Consider the following 20,752-nt stretch of genomic DNA (forward strand, 5'->3'; position numbering starts at 1 on the left):
ACAAGCATTTCGCTACACCCGCAATAACATCTGCTAAATATGTGTATGTGACCAATACATTTGATTACCTGCAACATTGTCAATTAAATGGTCTATGGATCTTAAAGATCCCATTTACATTTACATTTAAGTCATTTAGCAGACGCTCTTATCCAGAGCGACTTACAAATTGGAAAGTTCATACATATTCATCCTGGTCCCCCCGTGGGAATTGAACCCTGGTCCCCCCGTGGGAATTGAACCCACAACCCTGGCGTTGCAAGTGCCATGCTCTACCAACTGAGCCACACGGGACCCATAACAAAGAGGGGTCACAATACCCTTCAAGCCAGGTATATGGGCAGTGGACACATACTGTACTACAGCGTAGCTGAGTACAAGGAGTGTGGCACCATCTTGTGAAGAGGGTGAATTGAATGAGGCTATAAGAAACTGTGCATTCCCTAGTATTCTGACCAACATCTTTCTTTCTTCCTTCCCTTCCACCCGGCTACACTCCTCCCAACATCCTAACTTTGAGTCACATCTCCTCTCATGGAAGTTCCATAATGGCCTCTCCCTGGGAAACAGCGCTCTATTCCCCGCCCGCCAACACCTTCTCCTACTCTACTGGATTTTCACACTTCACAAGCAGCTTTCAAATATGGGGCATGTTTTTTTCATTTAATCTAGAATCTACAAAGCTACGGGTGGGATGACATGAGGTGAGCACCAGTGACAAGTTCCTCTTAGGTTTTCAACACTATAGTGGTTTGTTTGACTTATACTAATTTCATGTATCATCGCATAGTCTGGGGACGAGGACAGCTTACTATCAGCTTGCAGTGAATTTCAAACGATAACAATGGACGGTTTTACAGTCTCATAATAATTTTCCTTATAGCAACAAGTCAATAAATGGTGTTGATCATAGCCAGTGCTGAACTGATCTTAACAGTGTGGGAGATGAAAATCACACTGGAGGGCAAAGCTGTATAAACAGTAGAGAACAAAGACAAAGCAGACACAGACAGTGAACATATCAATTGAGGAAGGCATATTAGCATCTCCATGTTCACTACACAATTTTAGCGCAACTAATCTAATGTGCCCATAGACGGGTTGGCCGACAACGTAACCAAAGTTATGCGCACGCATCAATGTGGCCGGAAGGCGTGCATTGTTATGATTCTGAACTGACAGATAGCGAGCAACAATGACAAGAAGCTGCCATGTAGGGAATTGTAGGTGGCTCGTTTCAGCTCGTTGAATCTTGTTATTGATACCATGTCTTGTTTCAAGGTGTTTTGACAGGTGTCATGTCTATGCTAATATGGCTCAAATTCGCTAGCTAGCTAACCTAACAACTATAACAATGTATTTGAGAGACAAATGCTCATTGTGCAAATGTATTTATGTTTTCAATAAACATTTGGAGACTAAATATAGTTTACATGTTGTCAACAGTCTAAGCCAACACTGTTTGTTTTGCACAATAGTTGCACACACGGCAATTTTGTGACTAAACAACCAACCCGTCTATTATCCGAAGGTAAAACACAAGTACAACATGCTCCCCTTGTGTCTCCATACTTCATTCACCATACATCCAAAATTAAAAAAGAGGGACGGAATGGACTTCCTCTATGCAAATGCAACAAGCACCGTCTTGACCTTCTGGCCGTGTTAAAACTGCTCAGTCTAGTCTCACTTCAGCCCTCCATTATAACATGAAAATAAAAAACAAAACTGAATGATACATGGCAGGTAGAAAGTACAGTATAAAACACTAAATAATACAGTCCAAAGTGCTCATATAAGGAGTGTTGTTTTTTCATATTTTTTCTTCAAATGAGGCAAATCATTTTTATATGTGTCTCCTCTAGGGTGGGGGATTTGGGGGTTGGGGGGGAAGAAGTCGGGGAAAGATGTAGGGAGCGTGAGAGGGGTTGAGAGATTGAGGAGGGGAGATTCGGTCAGGCACTGTAGCTAGAGGGTTTGCCTCCTGGTGGAATGGCCCCAAGTCCCTGATGCCCCTCCCCTCAAGCCCTCGTTTCCCCTGGTGGCCAATAGGAGTGGTTAACCCAGGTTGGTGATGTTGGCCCTGCCACCGGGTGGCGCCACGATGCGCTGGGTGTTACGTCGAGGAAGATTGTCATCAACTTGAGCACCTACAAGTACAGAAGAGGAGGAGGATGTCAATATCACTGGATTTTCATTGTTATGAAAAAGTTTATCATCAAACTATAATAGTGCGCAACTATTATGTGACCCTGCTGGTCATCTATGAACGTTTGAACATCTTGAAGAACGATATGGCCTTAATGGCCCTGTACTCTTATAATCTCCACCCGGCACAGCCAGAAGAGAACTGGCCACCGCTCAGAGCCTGGTTCCTCTCTAGGTTTCTTCCACCATGCTTGTACATCTGCATTGCTTGCTGTTTGGGGTTTTAGGCTGGGTTTCTGTATAAGTACTTTTGCTGACATCAAAAGGGCTTCACAAAGACGTTTGATTGATTGAGATATAATGACAGATACTGTATCTCTAATGAATGGATCCATTGATCCACCCAAGTGTTCCTCACCAGATAGGCTGAACCCTGACTGGTGCAGGTTGCGGACAGGCTGGGCACCAGCTGCTGCCTGCTTGGCTGGAGAGGTCTTGGCAGAAGAGGCAGGAGTCATAGTTTTGGGTGTGAGTGACACCTCACAGACAGGCCCGTCATAGAGGCCTCGGGGAACTCCCCTCAGCTCAGCCAGCTGGAGAACAGGGAAGAGGCAGAATCAAGAGTCAAGATCAAACAACCTAAACCTACTGATAGTGGAATGCAACATCCAGCTTGTCAGCAAACAACGTAACATAATACAGGGTATCAACAAAGTCTGTAACCCACTCCCCTAGTTACATCAGTAACACTCAAGCTGGTAATAAAACACAAAAATGCACAACACAGCCCAGAATGACACAGTTCCATAACAGTGCTGTACCCTGCTGCGAGCCCTTATCCTCTTGTAGACGTAGTCAGAGAAGGGCTTCCGGCCCACGAAGCGGCCGCACCCCTCGGTGGTGTGGAGGTTCCCCTCCTCCAGGACCATCTTACCCTGGCTGATCACCACCAGGGGCGCGCCACGCACCTCCACGCCCTCAAAGATGTTATACTCCACATTCTGGAAGAAAGGGGGAGAAGAAATGTAGTACAGTAGATAATGTTTTCAATCAGACCAATATTTCCATGTATCAATCAGCCACTTATGATTTGTATGAGTTGATTGGTGTTCAGTACTAGTGTGGTGGAACTCCCTCCCTCTCCATCCTGTGCCAGTGGAGCAGTTGTTTTATAGTGGGCCAATGTTCAAATCATTAACAGTTCCCTATGTGTTTTTCAATGGTTAGATAAATGGCAATTGAAAACCCTTCTAGAGAGAGCGTCATTGATGTGCTGGTAAAATTTGAGTCTCTCCAGACAACAGACCATTGATGTAGCCAGGCAGCGAGGAGCAGAGTGTTACAAGGCAGTTACAACAGGGTGTGTGCAGTGGAGAGCAGTGTGACCGCCTAAAAGCTACTGGCTGACTAGGCAATCTGGTGGGCTTCACAGGGCTTAGAAACAGCATGAGGTCACACGGAGGCTGGACATCCCACCTCACACGCACGAACACACCCCTCTCTCTGAATGACCAATTTTACACATTTAAATTAGTCTATTTCCTGACCAAACAGAAAGAAAGAAACCATAGAACACAGAGAGCTAGAGCAATTAGATTTCAAAAACACACATGCATACAGACTGGCACATACAAACACACACACAGGCACACACACACACACACACACACACACACACACACACACACACACACACACACACACACACACACACACACACACACACACACACACACATACATAGACACACAAACAGTGTGACTTGCCTGCTAACAATCAGAAATTAGATGTTTCAGTACTCTGGCAGAGATTGAGGATGACATCACTCCCCTGAGTCAACATAAGGCCCACGCCCTAGTGCTGGGGAACCCAACCAATCATATGTGGTCAGGAGTAAGATGACCATAAAAAGACCAATATGGAGAGTCATTTCATAGAACTATTACAATTTAACCTATTATGTTCACTTCAATGTTTAAAGATGAACAATTTATTTTTGGGCATTTTCCCAAAGATGAATCTGTGGTAACGTGTAATACCATATGGCTGGATATAGAGTAGATTGTGCCTTTCTGACTGTACAGTATTTGTGCGTAGTGAGTGTGTGACTGGCTGACCGAGTTGTGGCTCTTGGCTGAAATGATCTTGATGACGTCTGGGTCCCAGAGTACCAGGTCAGCGTCAGAGCCCACAGCGATGCGGCCCTTACGGGGGTACAGGTTGAAGATCTTAGCAGCGTTGGTGCTGGTGACCGCCACAAACTGGTTCTCATCCATTTTACCTGTCACCTGGATGGGCCAGGTGAAAACAGAGACCAGGCGGTTAACTTTGTGTTGTTAGGACATGTGAGTGTGTAAGGTAAAAATGTGTACAAATACAAATACACATACTGTACACTATATTTACATGTCAGTATGTTCCACTCTAAGTACCGTATGTGAGAATATGTGACTGTATTGTATAGTATATAGTATGTATTCATTTCTCACCACACACTTGTCCCAGATGAGGGACATTCTCTCCTCAGTGCCGTTGGTACCCTCAGGGATGAGAGTGAAGTCATCTTTGCCCACGGCACGCTGGGCAGTGTTGAAGGTGCAGTGGGCACTGCCAGTCACCTGCAGGTCCCCACTGGAGAGGAGGGCACAGTGCAAGAGATTAGGATGGGAGAGGAGACATTGAGGGGAGCAAACTGAGACTGTGACACCTGGGGTCATATTGGGATGATTGTCCTATTTGATATTGTTACCATGATAACACTTTACATAATGAATATGGGTATTTGTCCTCATAGTCCAATCCAGTTTTTATTTTATTTAACCTTTATTCAACCAGGCATGTCAATTAAGAACACATTCTTATTTACAATGACAGCCTGGCAAGAGGCAAAAGGCCTCGTCTGGGATTTTTTTTAAACAATCAATGTAAGACGAAACGGACAACCCAGACAGAAGACGCAGGCTTGGTAGTGTCAAGGCATTGAGTTAGTGCTCTCACCAGGAGAGCAGGGAGCTGAGATAGTCGGGCGTGGTCGGGTCTGGGCTGAGGGGTGGGGACGTGATGAAGGCGGCGGCCTTGGCCCAGTTCTTGCTCCAATAGTGTGAGCCGTCTGTGCCCAGGCTGGCAGTGATTGGCTCCCCGTACACCACAGTGCCTCCAAGGCCAATCAGAAACATGATGTGATTACAGATTTAAATGATGTTATTGACGCAAACAATATGGTGCCTCTCCCTTCTTTCGGTTCACATGTGTGCATCTTCCCTTCATCTTTCTATATGTTTGTATCCTAGCAAACATCCTAGAAACAGTCTCACCCTTCTTCCTGGCCTGAGCGATGACATCAGCAGCACTCTTGCTCATCACCTTGGTGATGTAGAGGGGACAATTAGTCTGATTGGCTACTGTCACAGAGCGGTTGACAGCCTCCGCCTCCACCTGAAATAGACACCCAAGGTTCAAAGGTCAAGGTGACCTTGCAAGGACACATTTAGGAAACATAAAAGGAAGATAAAAACAGAAAGAGGTAGGAACTCTGAAGTCAAATGCTGATGCATCCTACCTCTTCAGGACGGCTCAAGACGTGTCCCTCAGGTCCAGTGATGCCCTGCTCCAGAATACGACGCTGCTCCTGAACGGAAAAGAACAGGCATATTTAAAAATTGTCCGGTGTTAGGTATAGTAAATAGGGTTTTATAGTACATTAAATGGTGTATTGTTAGCCCCAGGTCTTACCTCAGCCACGATGTCTCCGTTCTCAGCATGGACCTGAGCAATGGCCCCCAGATCCCGGATCACACTGAACACCTCATAGACCTACAGAAAATAACCACGTCAGCATCATCAGACAACCACAGATGGATCATAGAACAGAAACACAGACAAACTTGGCATCTTGTCATGGTTTTGGAAAGTTAATTGAGCGTACTTGTAATACCAATTTCACACACACAGTATGTAAAACTCATACACTCACAGATGCATCAGTGGTAGAACCAGTTACTGATGTATGACTGATGTATGAGTCGAGTATGAGTCATCGTTTCCCAACAGCCAGAAATTAAATAAAGAGCTATCATAGTTTTCCTTGGGAGACGTGCACAAATTAGAGTGTAATGCTCTGGCCTGGGCAGCCTCCATGCATTCCTCAGGCAGCTGCAAAGACCAACACAGGCTGTTTTCAAAGGAGCCTCGGGTCCAAGATTAATCTATTTTACCAGAGACAGAGACATGGACTGGTGCATTGTTTTATCATCCTTTACACCCTCTGGAGACCCACACAGACATTTAGTGCCTCAGCCTCCCCACCCACCCTCAACTCAGCCCACAGCCCTCAGCCAAGAGCAGAGCAGGCCATGGGAAGCAGCTGGATCTAAGAGCTAGAGTATATGATGGCATACAGTGTAATTTATTAAGCATTCAGTTTCATTTTGCCACATACCTTTTAATAGTATGGTTAATGAGGTGCGAAATAAATTGAATCCCTTTCATACTATATTCTTAAAGATTATTATAACCGTTAATGTTCTTTGTGATGGTAGTGATCGTTGTGTGTTTCCTGTGAAGCAAACAGGGAGCCAACGTCAAAAAAGCTACCGCATGATAAAGGAAGTCATACCTGAGAGTCAGTAAGCTGGAAAACATCCTTATAAGCCAGATAGACAAGGAAAGAGTTGACACCTAAGAAAAGAGAGGGCGTGTCAGAGGAAGGTACAGGGAGTGGGAAAGAGAAACAAAGAGAGAGACGAAGACACCAATAACGGTTGTAGAAGAAACAGACTGAGAGACCCAACTAGGCTGAACAAACATACATGTTTAAACCAATCTTTGGGAAATGTAACAACCATACATAAAGAGAAAACACAACTAATCTTAACCTACTATAGGATGTCATATGTACTGGGTGTGGCAATACCGTGGTCCTTGACGAGGGCCTCCATCTCCTCCTGAACTCCCTTGTGCCACTCAGTGATGTCCACATGCAGGGAGTAGTCACAACAGGACTTGCTGTCCGCCCACTCACGCCACTGCTCAAAGGCTGACAGCAGGCTGGCCCCGGGTTCCGGAACCACGTGGTCAACTAGTGGACACAGACACATACAATTACTTAGCGAATTGGTCCTAAAATATTCCTTCGTAATGTTAGGGGTGCTTTCAACTATAATATAAAGTAGCTCAGATTAAACGGCTATATCTGAGTCTTGCATCATTTTTTTTTCTCCATCAGGATGTACTGTACAGCAACTGTAGGGCTGTGAGATGTGTGAACCATTTACATAGCTGGTTCTGACTCTGCAGTGCTGTCAGCAGGAGTCAGCATTCTGCATGATAGGACATAGCTATCTAACTCTCCAGGAGTCTGTGTGACTGCTGAGGAGGGGAGGGGACCTGAACAGATGGCATAGTGCTGAGGCATCTAAACTCTAGGAATGCTTCAGGCAGGACACGCTATTACTGAGTAATTACGAGGAGAGTGGATAAACGACTTGCAAAAGGTTTTGAATGTCTCTCTAGTCTACTTTTCACCGCACTCAGCAGCACCTGGTGGCACGCAAGCCTAACACTGTAAGAATGGGTCTTTATGGGTTCAGGACTTGGCGCTGCCATAGATCAAGCGTGCACTGCACTCTCCAAATGTCTCTCAAGAGGGGGAGGAGAGAGGGTGTAGGTGGTAGTGTACATACTGATCATGGTGGTGCCCCCTGCCAGGGCAGCGCGGGTGCCCTGGTAGAAGTCGTCCACTGAGGTCATGCCCCGGTCAGGCATCTGGAAGCGTGTGTGCACATCGATACCCCCTGGCATAACCATGCGCCCGTGGGCATCGATGATCTTCACCCCACCGGGCACTATCAAGTTCTCGCCAATTTGTCTGAAATCAGAGGATGAGAGATAGAGAGAGAAGGAACAGAAAGAGAGATATAGATAGTTGTAATAGAGTTATCATTGTGACTGCACTTACTCTGTAAACGATTCTGTAAAAGCGAACAACGACCATTGTTAGGTGTAACGCATAATAAAGATGGTTCAGAGATAGTTAACCTCTCGGAGGCATTGGAACCTCAGGAGGTGTTGTTGTGAAACTCACTTGATCTGGCCATCCTCCATGTAGATGTCAGCACAGAAGGACTGGTCATCGTTCACGATCTTCGCCCCTTTGATCAGGAGACGATCGCTCTAGACGATAATAAAAAATATATCACTATTAGTTAGTAAACACATCCATTTCCTCTTCATTCTCACAGAATTAACACAGTGAAGTAAGTGTTCTTTCAGGAAAAGGCTTTAATGCCAGACACCAGAATGTAACACACAAAGAATGGCCTGAGATTTTATATGACCATTTAAAATGAGCTTATGAGGGTGAGTATTGTATTTGGCACCACCGCAGTACAAGCCACTTTCTTTACAGGAAGCGTCGGCTAACACTGTGCTATTAACATATTACATAAAAATATAGGATCTTCATTTGTTTATCCTGTTGCAGGAGAACGTTCCAATGCAATGCAGGAAATGTAAAACTTGTAGTGTATTTGAGGTTTAAAAAAAGCTTCTGAGGTTTGTAATTTCCACATTGAAATTTCAGACATGATTTTCCCTTACAAAAGATGTATCACGACCCTCTATTAGAATCCACATAATAATTTACATTTACTGTAACTGCAGGATGTTTTCAAACGTAAGATCCTACATATGTACAGATCCGTAAAATACCAAAGAAAATATAAAATATTTCACCCCCTCCACATCCCTGCTATCCTATCACCCACACCATGGCCAAAAGATGCAGATGACTGCCTCTCTGCTATATAGTCACTGTCACAGCATTATCTGACGTTTTGCCTTGTTTTGCTCTGTTGCGTCACACTTATATTAGGCTTTGTCCAAGTGAGTTCTGTGTTGATAAGGAACCACGTGTCCTCCCACAATGTTCATGGTTGCACCAACTGGTTGTGTTGAGATGTCACAATTTATGATCTAGGCTTTTGTTGTAAGTCTCAGACAGACAGACAGACAGACAGACAGACAGACAGACAGACAGACAGACAGACAGACAGACAGACAGAGAGACAGAGAGACAGACAGAGAGAGAGACAGAGACACAGAGACACAGAGACACAGAGACAGAGAGAGGGTGAACAGAAAGCAGAGCTGTAAGAATTAATATTTTAGTTCACAGATAGTTTGGAATGAATCAGCACCAAGTCTTGGGTGAAGCTCATTCAACCATTACAGTGTGTGTGTGAGACAGAGTAAGGGACAGAAAGTATGTGTTTGGGATTGTAAGAATAAAGGAGAGCGATAGATAAGAGAGTTAAATAGGAACAAAAGACAGATACACAGCGGGGGGTGGATCGGAGCTCAGCAGCAGCTTTTACAGAGTCTAAAAGAGAAGCAATGCTTCATGCACATCCAGCAAGGGACAAAGTGAATGCAGAAGCAGAACTACAGTGTGCTTATTACAGACAGCTGGATACAGCATGTCGTGACCAGGAACAAAATCCGGAATATACATCTTCTAATGGATAATTTACTAGCTAGGCTGATACCAACATGGCTCCAAATTAGGGTGAGGAATGCACTGATGATACATTGGCAAGCAGCAAAGCCCGCCTGAGGACACGCCCCTCCGGCATCCTCACCCTGACTGGCTGACAGAATAATGGACATAATAAGGGAGCAATCAGGATGCAGACCTGGTAATCAATCATCCACGCCTCTGTCACCAGGCCACTTGTCTCTGTGTGAGACTTAGAGAGGGGGGACCTGACCCCCTGGCACCCCCCTGCGTTGCCCCAGTAGTGATGGGCTCTTCTCCAAAAGGGGAGTGGCACCATTCTGGTCACGAGGCCTTTAGCATCCTCCACAAACAAAGGCTGCTCTGTTTGAGTTTCAGCAGCTAGCTTGTTTCCCTGCTAGAAACCCTGGCCCCAATCAGAACTGCTTTCCAAAGGGGCTCACAATACCTCACCCAAAATGCATTTGGGCTAAAGAATAGAAAACCCCTCTCTGTGACATTAACATCCTTTGGTATATTTTCCCCAATAAAAGTGGTTACTTGTTCCCTGACAGCTAAAAAACATTCTATAAAACACAGACACATACACAGAAACACACTCTCTTTCAAACAAACCCCCAATGAATGTCTTGTTAGAGATGACTATGTCAGGTCTTGGCACATGCATATAAGCAGTTGTCATTTTTGATGACTCATGTGACAGGAGTGATGAACCCAGTCTATTCTCACATCTATTTGGAGCAGAATGCTGTGCTGGAGGGCCTGGCAAGACTCCATCCTGTTTTGGCAACTATTCACTGAACAACTGAGTCATGTGTATGACTATCATTACATCATTTTCTGTCGTGCCATTAGATATGTAAACTGGAAGCCTTTACTGAAATCCATTCATACACACTCTTACAAATATGTGTAAGACAGCCATCATGATATAACAACAATAAATTCAGTTTTAGATACTCATACTTTACCAAAAATGGTAAGAAAAGTTACAGGACAAATGTGGTCCCAAGTAACAACAGTCAAGTGCTTTCAAATTCAATCTGTTGTGGAGTATTTCAGTATATAAATGTGCATGCCTATTCCATGTTTCTTCTTATTTCATCCTACTTAGCGGTTTCTTGTGTTTAACCCCTGTAGGTCTAAGCCCTTAGATCGTAATATCTACTAAGCTAACATATGGAATTGTTTTAAGATGGTCATAAAATGTATTATTTAGCCATTCGATTTTGAATTGTAGGATCTCTGTAGGTATAAAAAATATATACAGTACCAGTCAAAAGTTTGGAAACACCTACTCATTCAAGGGTTTTTCTTTATTTTTACTATTTTCAATTTTTTTTTACTAATATTGAAGACATCAAAACAATGAAATAACACGAACGGAATCAAGTAGTAACCAAAAAACTGTAACAAAATCAAAATATATTTTCTATTTCATCATGTCTTAAAGTAATGATGGACTGTTGTTTCTCTTTGCTTACTTGAGCTGTTATTGCCATAATATGCACTTGGTATTTTACCGAATAGGGCTATCTTCTGTATACCGCCCCTACCTTGTCACAACACAACTGATTGGCTCAAACGTATTAAGGAAAGAAATTCCACAAATGAACTGTTAACAAGGCACACCTGTTAATTGAAATGCATTCCAGGTGACAACCTCATGAAGCTGGTTGAGAGAATGCCAAGAGTGTGCAAAGCTGTCATCAAGGCAAAGGGTGGCTACTTTGAAGAATCTCAAATATAAAATATATTTTGATTTGTTTAACACTTTGTTGGTTACTACATGACTCCATATGTGTTATTTCATAGTTTTGATGTCTTCACTATTAACCTACTATATAGAAAATAGTAAAAATAAAGAAAAACCCTGGAATGAGTAGGTGTGTCCAAATTGTTTCACTGGTACTGTATATTTGAAGATGCATTTGCAGGTCAGAGAAAGTCCCCATTTGCTTGGCCTGTGACAGCCATCAGCATCATGTTGTGGGAGAGCATCTTTTTGATTTTACTGGACCTGAGCCAAACATGACAGTGACATTCCCTGGATAAGAACCAGTTCCAGCCACACACAAAAGAGGATGTGGATAGGGTTTCAACAACAAAAAATTTGCAATTAAACTTAGACAAATAATATGCCTATGGTTGTTGGTCAATGTTCATTAATCATCTCTGACCAACTAATACAGCCCATAAATCTTTGTTAACAAAAATACCCAAATAATAACTGATTCAATTGAGATTTAAGTATAGAATCAGTTTTCAAAATGTCCCTATGCTCAAAATCAGATCTGAACCAATAACAAGCCCAGCAGCAGACTAGAGCCTGGATAGGTTAGACTTACTGTACATCAGAGAGATAGACTGAGTGAGGTAGCATTGATCAGTCCTCTTTCCACAATGTGTGGAAGATCAATCCAGTGTATGATGTGATAGAGGGCTTGGATTAAAACTATACTGATGCCTAAATAAAGCTGTATCAGCAAATCTGAAAATCTAAACCATTAGGCAAAGATGTTCATCTACTGGGCCTGAGCAGCCTTCCTAGATCGAAAACTAATGCTGTCAAATGAGGTAACCAGGCAACAGCATGTGTTGTTCTCTCCCAGCGGAAAACTCCCAGGGAACATGTGCTAGAGCTGGGGTGGAGAAGCATCAAGCATGCCGACTCATCTAAATCACAGATACTGATCCAATTGTTTGTTTCCAGTGGAGGGGAGACCTGGACACCGCCCTCAGACCCCTCCAGGTCTATGTCTCTTGGACCTGGAATTGCCAGTCACCCTGGTCGAAGACTGCAGGAGCTGATGGGTGGCTGTCTGGTTTAAGACACGTAGACTACGACTGTTACTGTACTCTTAATCTCACCGCACAGACGCTCCGATTTAGAAGCATGGATTTTGTTGAGCCAACAATCTGACTAAAGATGTACTGTGTAGCCTGACTAAAGATGTACTGTGTAGCCGGATTCTCTTAAAGAAAAAGGAAACATTGCTTGTCAGGAAGCAATCCCAGGTTGCACTGGAGCACCATAAGGCTGAGGTATGCGTGCATCCCAGTTGCTTTTCTTCCCCTATCTTCCTGTGCCCAGCTGGTGAAGTGGACTTAAATACATGCTACCTCACACTGGAGGGTTTATGAATGGGGATATCCTGGATTATATCTTCCAGCATACAGTGGGGCAAAAAAGTATTTAGTCAGCCACCAATTGTGCAAGTTCTCCCACTTAAAAAGATGAGAGAGGCCTGTAATTTTCATCATAGGTACACTTCAACTATGACAGACAAAATGAGAAAAGAAAATCCAGAAAATCACATTGTAGGATTTTTAATGAATTTATTTGCAAATTATGGTGGAAAATAAGTATTTGGTCACCTACAAACAAGCAAGATTTCTGGCTCTCACAGACCTGTAACTTCTTCTTTAAGAGGCTCCTCTGTCCTCCACTCGTTACCTATATTAATGGCACCTGTTTGAACTTGTTATCAGTATAAAAGACACCTGTCCACAACCTCAAACAGTCACACTCCAAACTCCACCATGGCCAAGACCAAAGAGCTGTCAAAGGACACCAGAAACAAAATTGTAGACCTGCACCAGGCTGGGAAGACTTAATCTGCAATAGGTAAGCAGCTTGGTTTGAAGAAATCAACTGTGGGAGCAATTATTAGGAAATGGAAGACATACAAGACCACTGATAATCTCCCTCGATCTGGGGCTCCACGCAAGATCTCACCCCGTGGGGTCAAAATGATCACAAGAACGGTGAGCAAAAATCCCAGAACCACACGGGGGGACCTAGTGAATGACCTGCAGAGAGCTGGGACCAAAGTAACAAAGCCTACCATCAGTAACACACTACACCGCCAGGGACTCAAATCCTGCAGTGCCAGACGTGTCCCCCTGCTTAAGCCAGTACATGTCCAGGCCCGTCTGAAGTTTGCTAGAGAGCATTTGGATGATCCAGAAGAAGATTGGGAGAATGTCATATGGTCAGATGAAACCAAAATATAACTTTTTGGTAAAAACTCAACTCATTGTGTTTGGAGGACAAAGAATGCTGAGTTGCATCCAAAGAACACCATACCTACTGTGAAGCATGGGGGTGGAAACATCATGCTTTGGGGCTGTTTTTCTGCAAAGGGACCAGGACGACTGATCCGTGTAAAGGAAAGAATGAATGGGGCCATGTATCGTGAGATTTTGAGTGAAAACCTCCTTCCATCAGCAAGGGCATTGAAGATGAAACGTGGCTGGGTCTTTCAGCATGACAATGATCCCAAACACACCGCCCGGGCAACAAAGGAGTGGCTTTGTAAGAAGCATTTCAAGGTCCTGGAGTGGCCTAGCTAGTCTCCAGATCTCAACCCCATAGAAAATCTTTGGAGGGAGTTGAAAGTCTGTGTTGCCCAGCAACAGCCCCAAAACATCACTGCTCTAGAGGAGATCTGCATGGAGGAATGGGCCAAAATACCAGCAACAGTGTGTGAAAACCTTGTGAAGACTTACAGAAAACGTTTGACCTCTGTCATTGCCAACAAAGGGTATATAACAAAGTATTGAGATAAACTTTTGTTATTGACCAAATACTTATTTTCCACCATAATTTGCAAATAAATTCATAAAAAATCCTACATTGTGATTTTCTGGATTTTTTTTTCTCATTTTGTCTGTCATAGTTGAAGTGTACCTATGATGAAAATTACAGGCCTCTCTCATCTTTTTAAGTGGGAGAACTTGCACAATTGGTGGCTGACTAAATACTTTTTTGCCCCACTGTATATGGCAGGTGGCAGGTGGCCCTTAGAACCAAGAGTGTGCTTTGTGTAATGTGTGAACATGGAATGCCCCAGGCCACAGTGCATTGCGGGATTACTGTAGGAAAATGGCGGGCTGGAGATGAGCAGTGCCAGGCTGGACTGTCTTTAGTAAGAGAGACTGATATAACAGGAAGAGACAGGGTCTTCCGGGTAAAAAAGGCATCCACGGCGGCCTGCACTGACTCCTGAACTCTTGACCCCAGAGCCTGGGAACCACAAGAAGACCTCTCTCAGTAAAAGTATTCATGACATGTCAATCCTGCAATAAAGTCCATCATCTTTATACAGGAGCCCTTTCAGTCCTACTCTTGAATAAAAATACATCTAAAAATCTATTTATGTTTCCTTCTTTTTCAACTGTAACTTTGAGTGTGTGTCTGACTGTAAATTAAAATAATCTTATTCATGAGAGAATTGGATGAGTCATCTTTTGAAGGCAGTCCCAGGTGGTGATTTTAGGATGAGATTCATATTTTATGAGGCCCTGAGGTGTGCTGCTCCCCAGTCTGCCTCTCTCTGCAGTCTGCAGCTGACCACTCCAGCTGGTGACGACAGCCTCATACTGCAGCCTGCCTGCTGTCCTTTGTTAGGCCTTTGACTTTCCAATCTCTTCAACTTTGTGTGTGTGTGTGTGTGTGTGTGTGTGCGTCTAAAAACAACGACACAATTGGATTAACTTGCTATACAGAAAGTAGCATTCATCCTTTGTGTGTATCTGTGTGTTTGGTTTTACAGTGAATTGTTTAGTACGTTAGATTTACCCTACTTTGTTCTTACTCTGTCTCTTTCCCTGGTCCAGAGTACACATTCTATATCCGTTTAGAGTTAGCTTGATCACTGTTTGGGCTACTATGGCTCCTAATCCTCTGATTTAACACTTTAACAGTTAGGCTCATCATGGAGTCTACTCCAGAACTGGATGAAGGCAGAGCCCGGAGCAAGAAGATGAGAATGAATGAAAGAGCTTCTCTTTGACTGTGCACACAGCTGATATACAAACGCAAACACATTCATACACATGGTCATCAATCTACCTTGAAACAGTTGATATGACAGTCAATTAGACCCAGTGACACGCCCTGGCCACTGGTCCTGATGGCTATGTTATGGGTAAATTAATGAAATAAACAAGGACAGTGGCGACCTGGATAAACAGGAGATTGTTGGATTATAAGGGGATTGTGTGGTTCCATAAGTGTGTGTGACTGAGGCTGTCTCTAAGACAGACAGACAACACACAGTGTGCTCACTGCTCCCTGCCACAGGGGTGTGGCACATTAACACACACTGCGGCTGTGTGTGTGTGTGTGTGTGTGTGTGTGTGTGTGTGTGTGTGTGTGTGTGTGTGTGTGTGTGTGTGTGTGTGTGTGTGTTTGTGTGTGTGTGTGTGTGTGCGCGTGTGTGTTTAACTATACTTGTGGGGACCAGAAGTCCCCACAAGAATAGTAAACGAACAACAATTTCACCAACTCGGGACATGTTGCTAGTCCCCACAAGATCAAATGCTATTTCTAGGGGGTTTAGGGTTAGGGTGAGGAGTTCGGGTTCGTTTTATGGTTAGGGTTGGGAGCCAGGGTTAGGGTTAAGGTTAGGTTTTCGGGTAACGGTTAGGGTAAGAGTACGGGTTAGGGTTAGGAGTTAGGGAAAATTGGATTTTGAATGGGACTGAATTGTGTCCCCCCACAAGGTTAGTTATACAAGACTGTGTGTGTGTGTGTGTGTGTGTGTGTGTGTGTGTGTGTGTGTGTGTGTGTGTGTGTGTGTGTGTGTGTGTGTGTGTGTGAATAGATCATTAGTGAGTTAGGCCTGGCCTGTTCCCTTCACTGAGTAATGCAGTATCCACATAAGCAGGGTGTAGGATATGGCAGGAGTTTAGGGCAAACCTGCTCCAGTTGTGTCAGACTCATCCAGCCTGACAGCTTGCTGGAGTAACCCACCAGGATGCCAGCCAAAGCCCCTTTCAATGTGCTTTCTTTGTCCACACAAAAGCTCATGCACACACAATGAGGAGAGGTGCACTCTCCCCCAAAAGCTTAGACTGTTAAAGATCTTTCTTTAGGTCATATTTTCGATGAATGGGTAGGTTTTATGACATTTGGGCCTACACATGTTTTATAAGGATGTATTCAGGTATCGAATCATTGCAGTGGAGGTCAGAGGCATGAGGGTCAGTAGTTTATTGTGACCACGAGGAGTTCATAGACCAGTGCGGTTTAGTAGAGACTAAAACCTATGAATGATCCTGTTCGGCGAAATCAATATGGAAAGACAGTAGTCTATAGTTTATGTCTCGTTTTTGCCCCTTTCCCTTCATTACTGTGGACGCTAAGAGACGAGGAAGGAAATTGGAGCTACTGCCGCCCCTCTCCCATTCTTCTTCTCTTTCCATTATCCTATAGGCCTACCGCTATTCTCTCTTCGCCATGATTTCTCCCGGCTCCCGGGGATAATCTGGGGGGAAAGACAGGGATGCTGCCTCACCCAAACCACACAAAATCCGTCAACATTAACGGCCTGCATTCCCTAACCCCGCCTTTGAATAAAACATTTAACCGAATTAACCGAGTTTGCATTGAGCAGAAAAGCGAACCCGACATTGCAGCGGATGGGCGGATGCGAGAAAACTATTGCATTTGCTCCACCCGTTGGCTTGCCGTGATAACCGGCCAGACACCGTTCCCCAACAAAGAACATCGGCGTGGAAATGTAATAACTCGCGACCGCGAAACCTCAGCAGTGCGTTGACTGCCTTTTACGTGTGAAAATGATTCACGGACAACATTGATTTCAATGATAGTTTTACAAGAGCCTTGTGATATAGCTTATTCAAACGTGGACAGTCAACCACAGGCTTACATGTTGTCAAATAAAGACAATTGAAATAATTCCTTGAAATAGATGCTCTGAAAGATCACGTGTGTAGACTCGATTTTATTTATAGGCACCTTATTATTAAAGGCCTATAACCAAGAGCTCGTGCAGAAATGATTTCACAGCTGATGCAAACAGGTCCTTCACCTCTGAGCTGTATGTCTACCCGAGAGAGCATTCAACTACGGACCACAAGCCTAATTTCACATATGCCTGACTGGTGAGTGGCGAATTTTGTAGGTTAATTAGTTACATGCACAATGTTCATTTCGTTCAATGTAATGAATACATGTTTTCCTAACTCACTGTAATGCGGGGAATGTTCTTCTTGCCCTGATAGCCTTGCCCAGACATCTTCGCTGTTATGTTCTTGCTGCACTTAGTGGACCGCTATCAATGGAATGGATGTTCAGAATACTGAGGTTCGCCGGGTGGATAAGGCCGGTGTGGAATCGGCAGAAAAAAATTGCAGCAAAGAGTGGGTACAATTCCAAAAGGAGTCGTGCGTCCTAAAGGGGGAGGCCACCGCTCGCAGAATCTAGGAAAAGAATCGCAGCTCCAGATCACGTCTTCTCTCCTGTTCTCCGCCGATGCACCAAACCTTGCCAGACCGACTCAGACACAGAGGGAGGGAGGGACATATACTCTGGACGAAGCCCAACGTGCATGCGCAGAACCCCGCCCTGATCCATTGAGAAGTCCGGCACTATGCCATTTCCAGTACTAGTAGGCTCCAGCTAGCTACACCACTACTGCCTGCCTTGAATATAAATTCCACGGCATGTGCACGGTCTAGCTGTTGTTGTTTCTCAATGGTATGAGTTCAGATTTCCTTGTGTTATGTTGGTTATGTCATCGTTGAAGAATCTGGCGTAAGAACTTCATCATAACCACACAAAAATCATAGATCAACAATACAAAGAGCTATACTGGGGCGGCAGGTAGCCTAGTGGTTAGGTAGCGTTGGCCAGTAACCGAAAGGATGCTACGTCGAATCCCCGAGCTGACAAGGTAACAATCTGTTGTTCTGCCCCTATACAAGGCAGGTAACCCACTGTTTCTAGGCCGTCATTATAAATAAGAATTTATAATGACGTGCCTGGTTAAATATTTTAAAAAATACTTCTAAAGTATATAAAAAATTATATAAATAATAAAATAAAATGTATGGAAAAGTATCAGATTGTGGGAAATTAGTACATTAGACTACTCAAGAAATGGAAGGTAAATCAGAGGATATTTGTAGAGAGTATTATAGTAATAGATGATCTGTCAGAGGTGTGTGTGTGCGTACGTACGTACATTAGCTTTTTTCTCACCGACCTATAGCCTACACCCATTGCAGAGAGCCCTATGGAACATCAATCTCGGCCAGCTCAGTACAGGAACTACTCCTTCTGATGGCTACTCACCCAGCACAGCACAGGAAGTAATGGCCCATCACAGAGCCTCATGGGGAATGTAGGCAAACTTCACCTGATAATGTCCAGTCCGTTGGAAGGTGATTTGAAGGATATCAGCTGTGTGCTAGCCTTGCTCTGAATTTGCTTTCCCTATAGTCAATAATCCATACCTCAATAACATTAAATAGCCTATGAAACCTTATCCTCTAGGCCTGGTAGGTAATGGCTAAATAACCATGTAATTTTATGCAACTGGTAGTTTATGTTGCAACCCAGTATCCTACAAAATACGGGAGAGGGTGCCGATTCTGAAGGTACCAGATTACGTGTGGACCAGGCGAAATGTGGAAGCTATACCATCTGCAGCGACCAGATCTCGTTTGGAACTGGCGAAATGTATAAACTATACCAGTTGACCATGCGCGGTGCTGTTTCACCCATTTCAACCATTTTGTAGACAGGCCCATTGTTCTGTTTTTAAATTATTAGGTTAAAATAATTCCCTGATCGATTGTAATTGATGATGGTAATAATATAAATAATATAATATTTTGGTCATTTTTACTCTGCTGTTGTCTGAATATTTTTATTAGGCTAGAATTTATTTTTAAATGAGCAGTAAACATGTTGAGGCTTATTCACACTGGGCGATGTATTTTTTAAATATATATTTTGTATCTGCAATTTGGTGTAATATAAATGTATTATTAGCCAGGTTTGTGTCAATTTTTCCTAATTTAGAATAATGGTTGTCACGTTTCGAATGTAATTCAAGAGGTCGGCAGAATTAATTGCACTGGCATTGATTGATTGAGTAAAGGCAATAGCTAAATGGTTTGGAAAGCGACTTGACATTTTTTACCGATTGGGAAGTTTCTAGAGATCCCAGTGAACTCCTTTCTGCATGACTGTGTCGATTTATTTCTGCTTTATCTGTGAGAGCCAGACATACATACATATATAGAAGAAAGAAAGAAATACATTTATTTTATTTCATTTCAACCAGGGTGACATAGCACAAAATCTGTAGCTCTTACCCTGTCATCCAGGTTTTGCAGGGCTGATTTTCCTCTGCTCTCCCGTATCTCGACCCTTGGCTGGGAGATGTCCGTCTGCCTGTCAATGACCTGTCCGTCACTCCTTCTACTGCCCCCCGGCAGTGACTGGAAATCCAACGTCTTGCTGTCGCCAGAACCTTCAACTGGACAGAACATGCCACAGAATTTCTGCCGTGGCATGGGGCTACCCGAGCCCATGTTCTTGAAGAAGGCAGGGACTTCCCCGGTAGTCGACATGATTGCACAGCGGGGTTGATGAGTTCTGATCCTTTGTAGCACTGCTTGCGAATTGCGAACTCGAAGCTTGGACAGCCACCGCCTTGCCGGTTGATAGCGCAGGTGGTCGTCCCTGAACGGTATCAGCGCTGGATGAAAATATTGTTTCTGTCCTCAGTGCGAAAGGGAAGAATATCATACATCATAATTTAATAGGAAAGGTGCGACATTATTTTATCTGTAAAATCGAAAATATCTAATTATTTGCTTCTGCAAATCCAAATATTAGCTTAGCTCATCTCAAGCAATTACACAGAGATGCACCAAATTTTCACTACCTCCTATAATTTTCTATACCCATACGATTTTGAGACCAACTGTAATCTCTTGCACTCACATAATTGCTTTCTCATGTTGATAGAAAATACTATATAACACATAGCCTAAATGCAAAACATGAATAAATGATCCAGTAAGATGCCCAGCCTATTAACCTAATTTCTCCCCATCCTAATGCGCAATGAATGAATGAGGTTGAGATATGCTGAGAAGATTTACCTTTAAGATGCGAGCAAACTCCACAGTGTCTGGTAACTGGTGCTCAGATATAGCTGGAGGATATCAGAGCCGTCTGTCCGGAAGTAATGCCCAAAAATGAACAGTGCACTCACTGGCATAGGACAGACAATGCTTTCTTAATCAAATGTAACTCATCTGTTG

General features: G+C 43.7%; 1 protein-coding gene across 1 annotated transcript; it reads right to left on the reverse strand.

Annotated features, from left to right (window-relative positions):
* Positions 1 to 207: 207 nt before the first annotated feature.
* Positions 208 to 17,971, reverse strand: LOC120021758 (dihydropyrimidinase-related protein 2). The gene is made up of 14 exons (XM_038965604.1): positions 17,662 to 17,971; positions 8,231 to 8,319; positions 7,830 to 8,014; positions 7,061 to 7,225; positions 6,764 to 6,825; positions 5,881 to 5,961; positions 5,708 to 5,776; positions 5,463 to 5,583; positions 5,146 to 5,302; positions 4,638 to 4,779; positions 4,266 to 4,436; positions 2,970 to 3,149; positions 2,567 to 2,741; positions 208 to 2,150 (listed from the first exon to the last, which is right to left on the reverse strand). Exons 1-14 carry the CDS (start codon positions 17,707 to 17,709, stop codon positions 2,059 to 2,061), a joined length of 1,737 nt encoding a protein of 578 aa, XP_038821532.1. The 5' UTR covers positions 17,710 to 17,971; the 3' UTR covers positions 208 to 2,058.
* Between the last annotated feature and the right edge of the window lie 2,781 nt (positions 17,972 to 20,752).

Source organism: Salvelinus namaycush, chromosome 26, assembly GCF_016432855.1.
Source record: "Salvelinus namaycush isolate Seneca chromosome 26, SaNama_1.0, whole genome shotgun sequence".
Classification (NCBI taxonomy): Eukaryota; Metazoa; Chordata; class Actinopteri; order Salmoniformes; family Salmonidae; genus Salvelinus; species Salvelinus namaycush.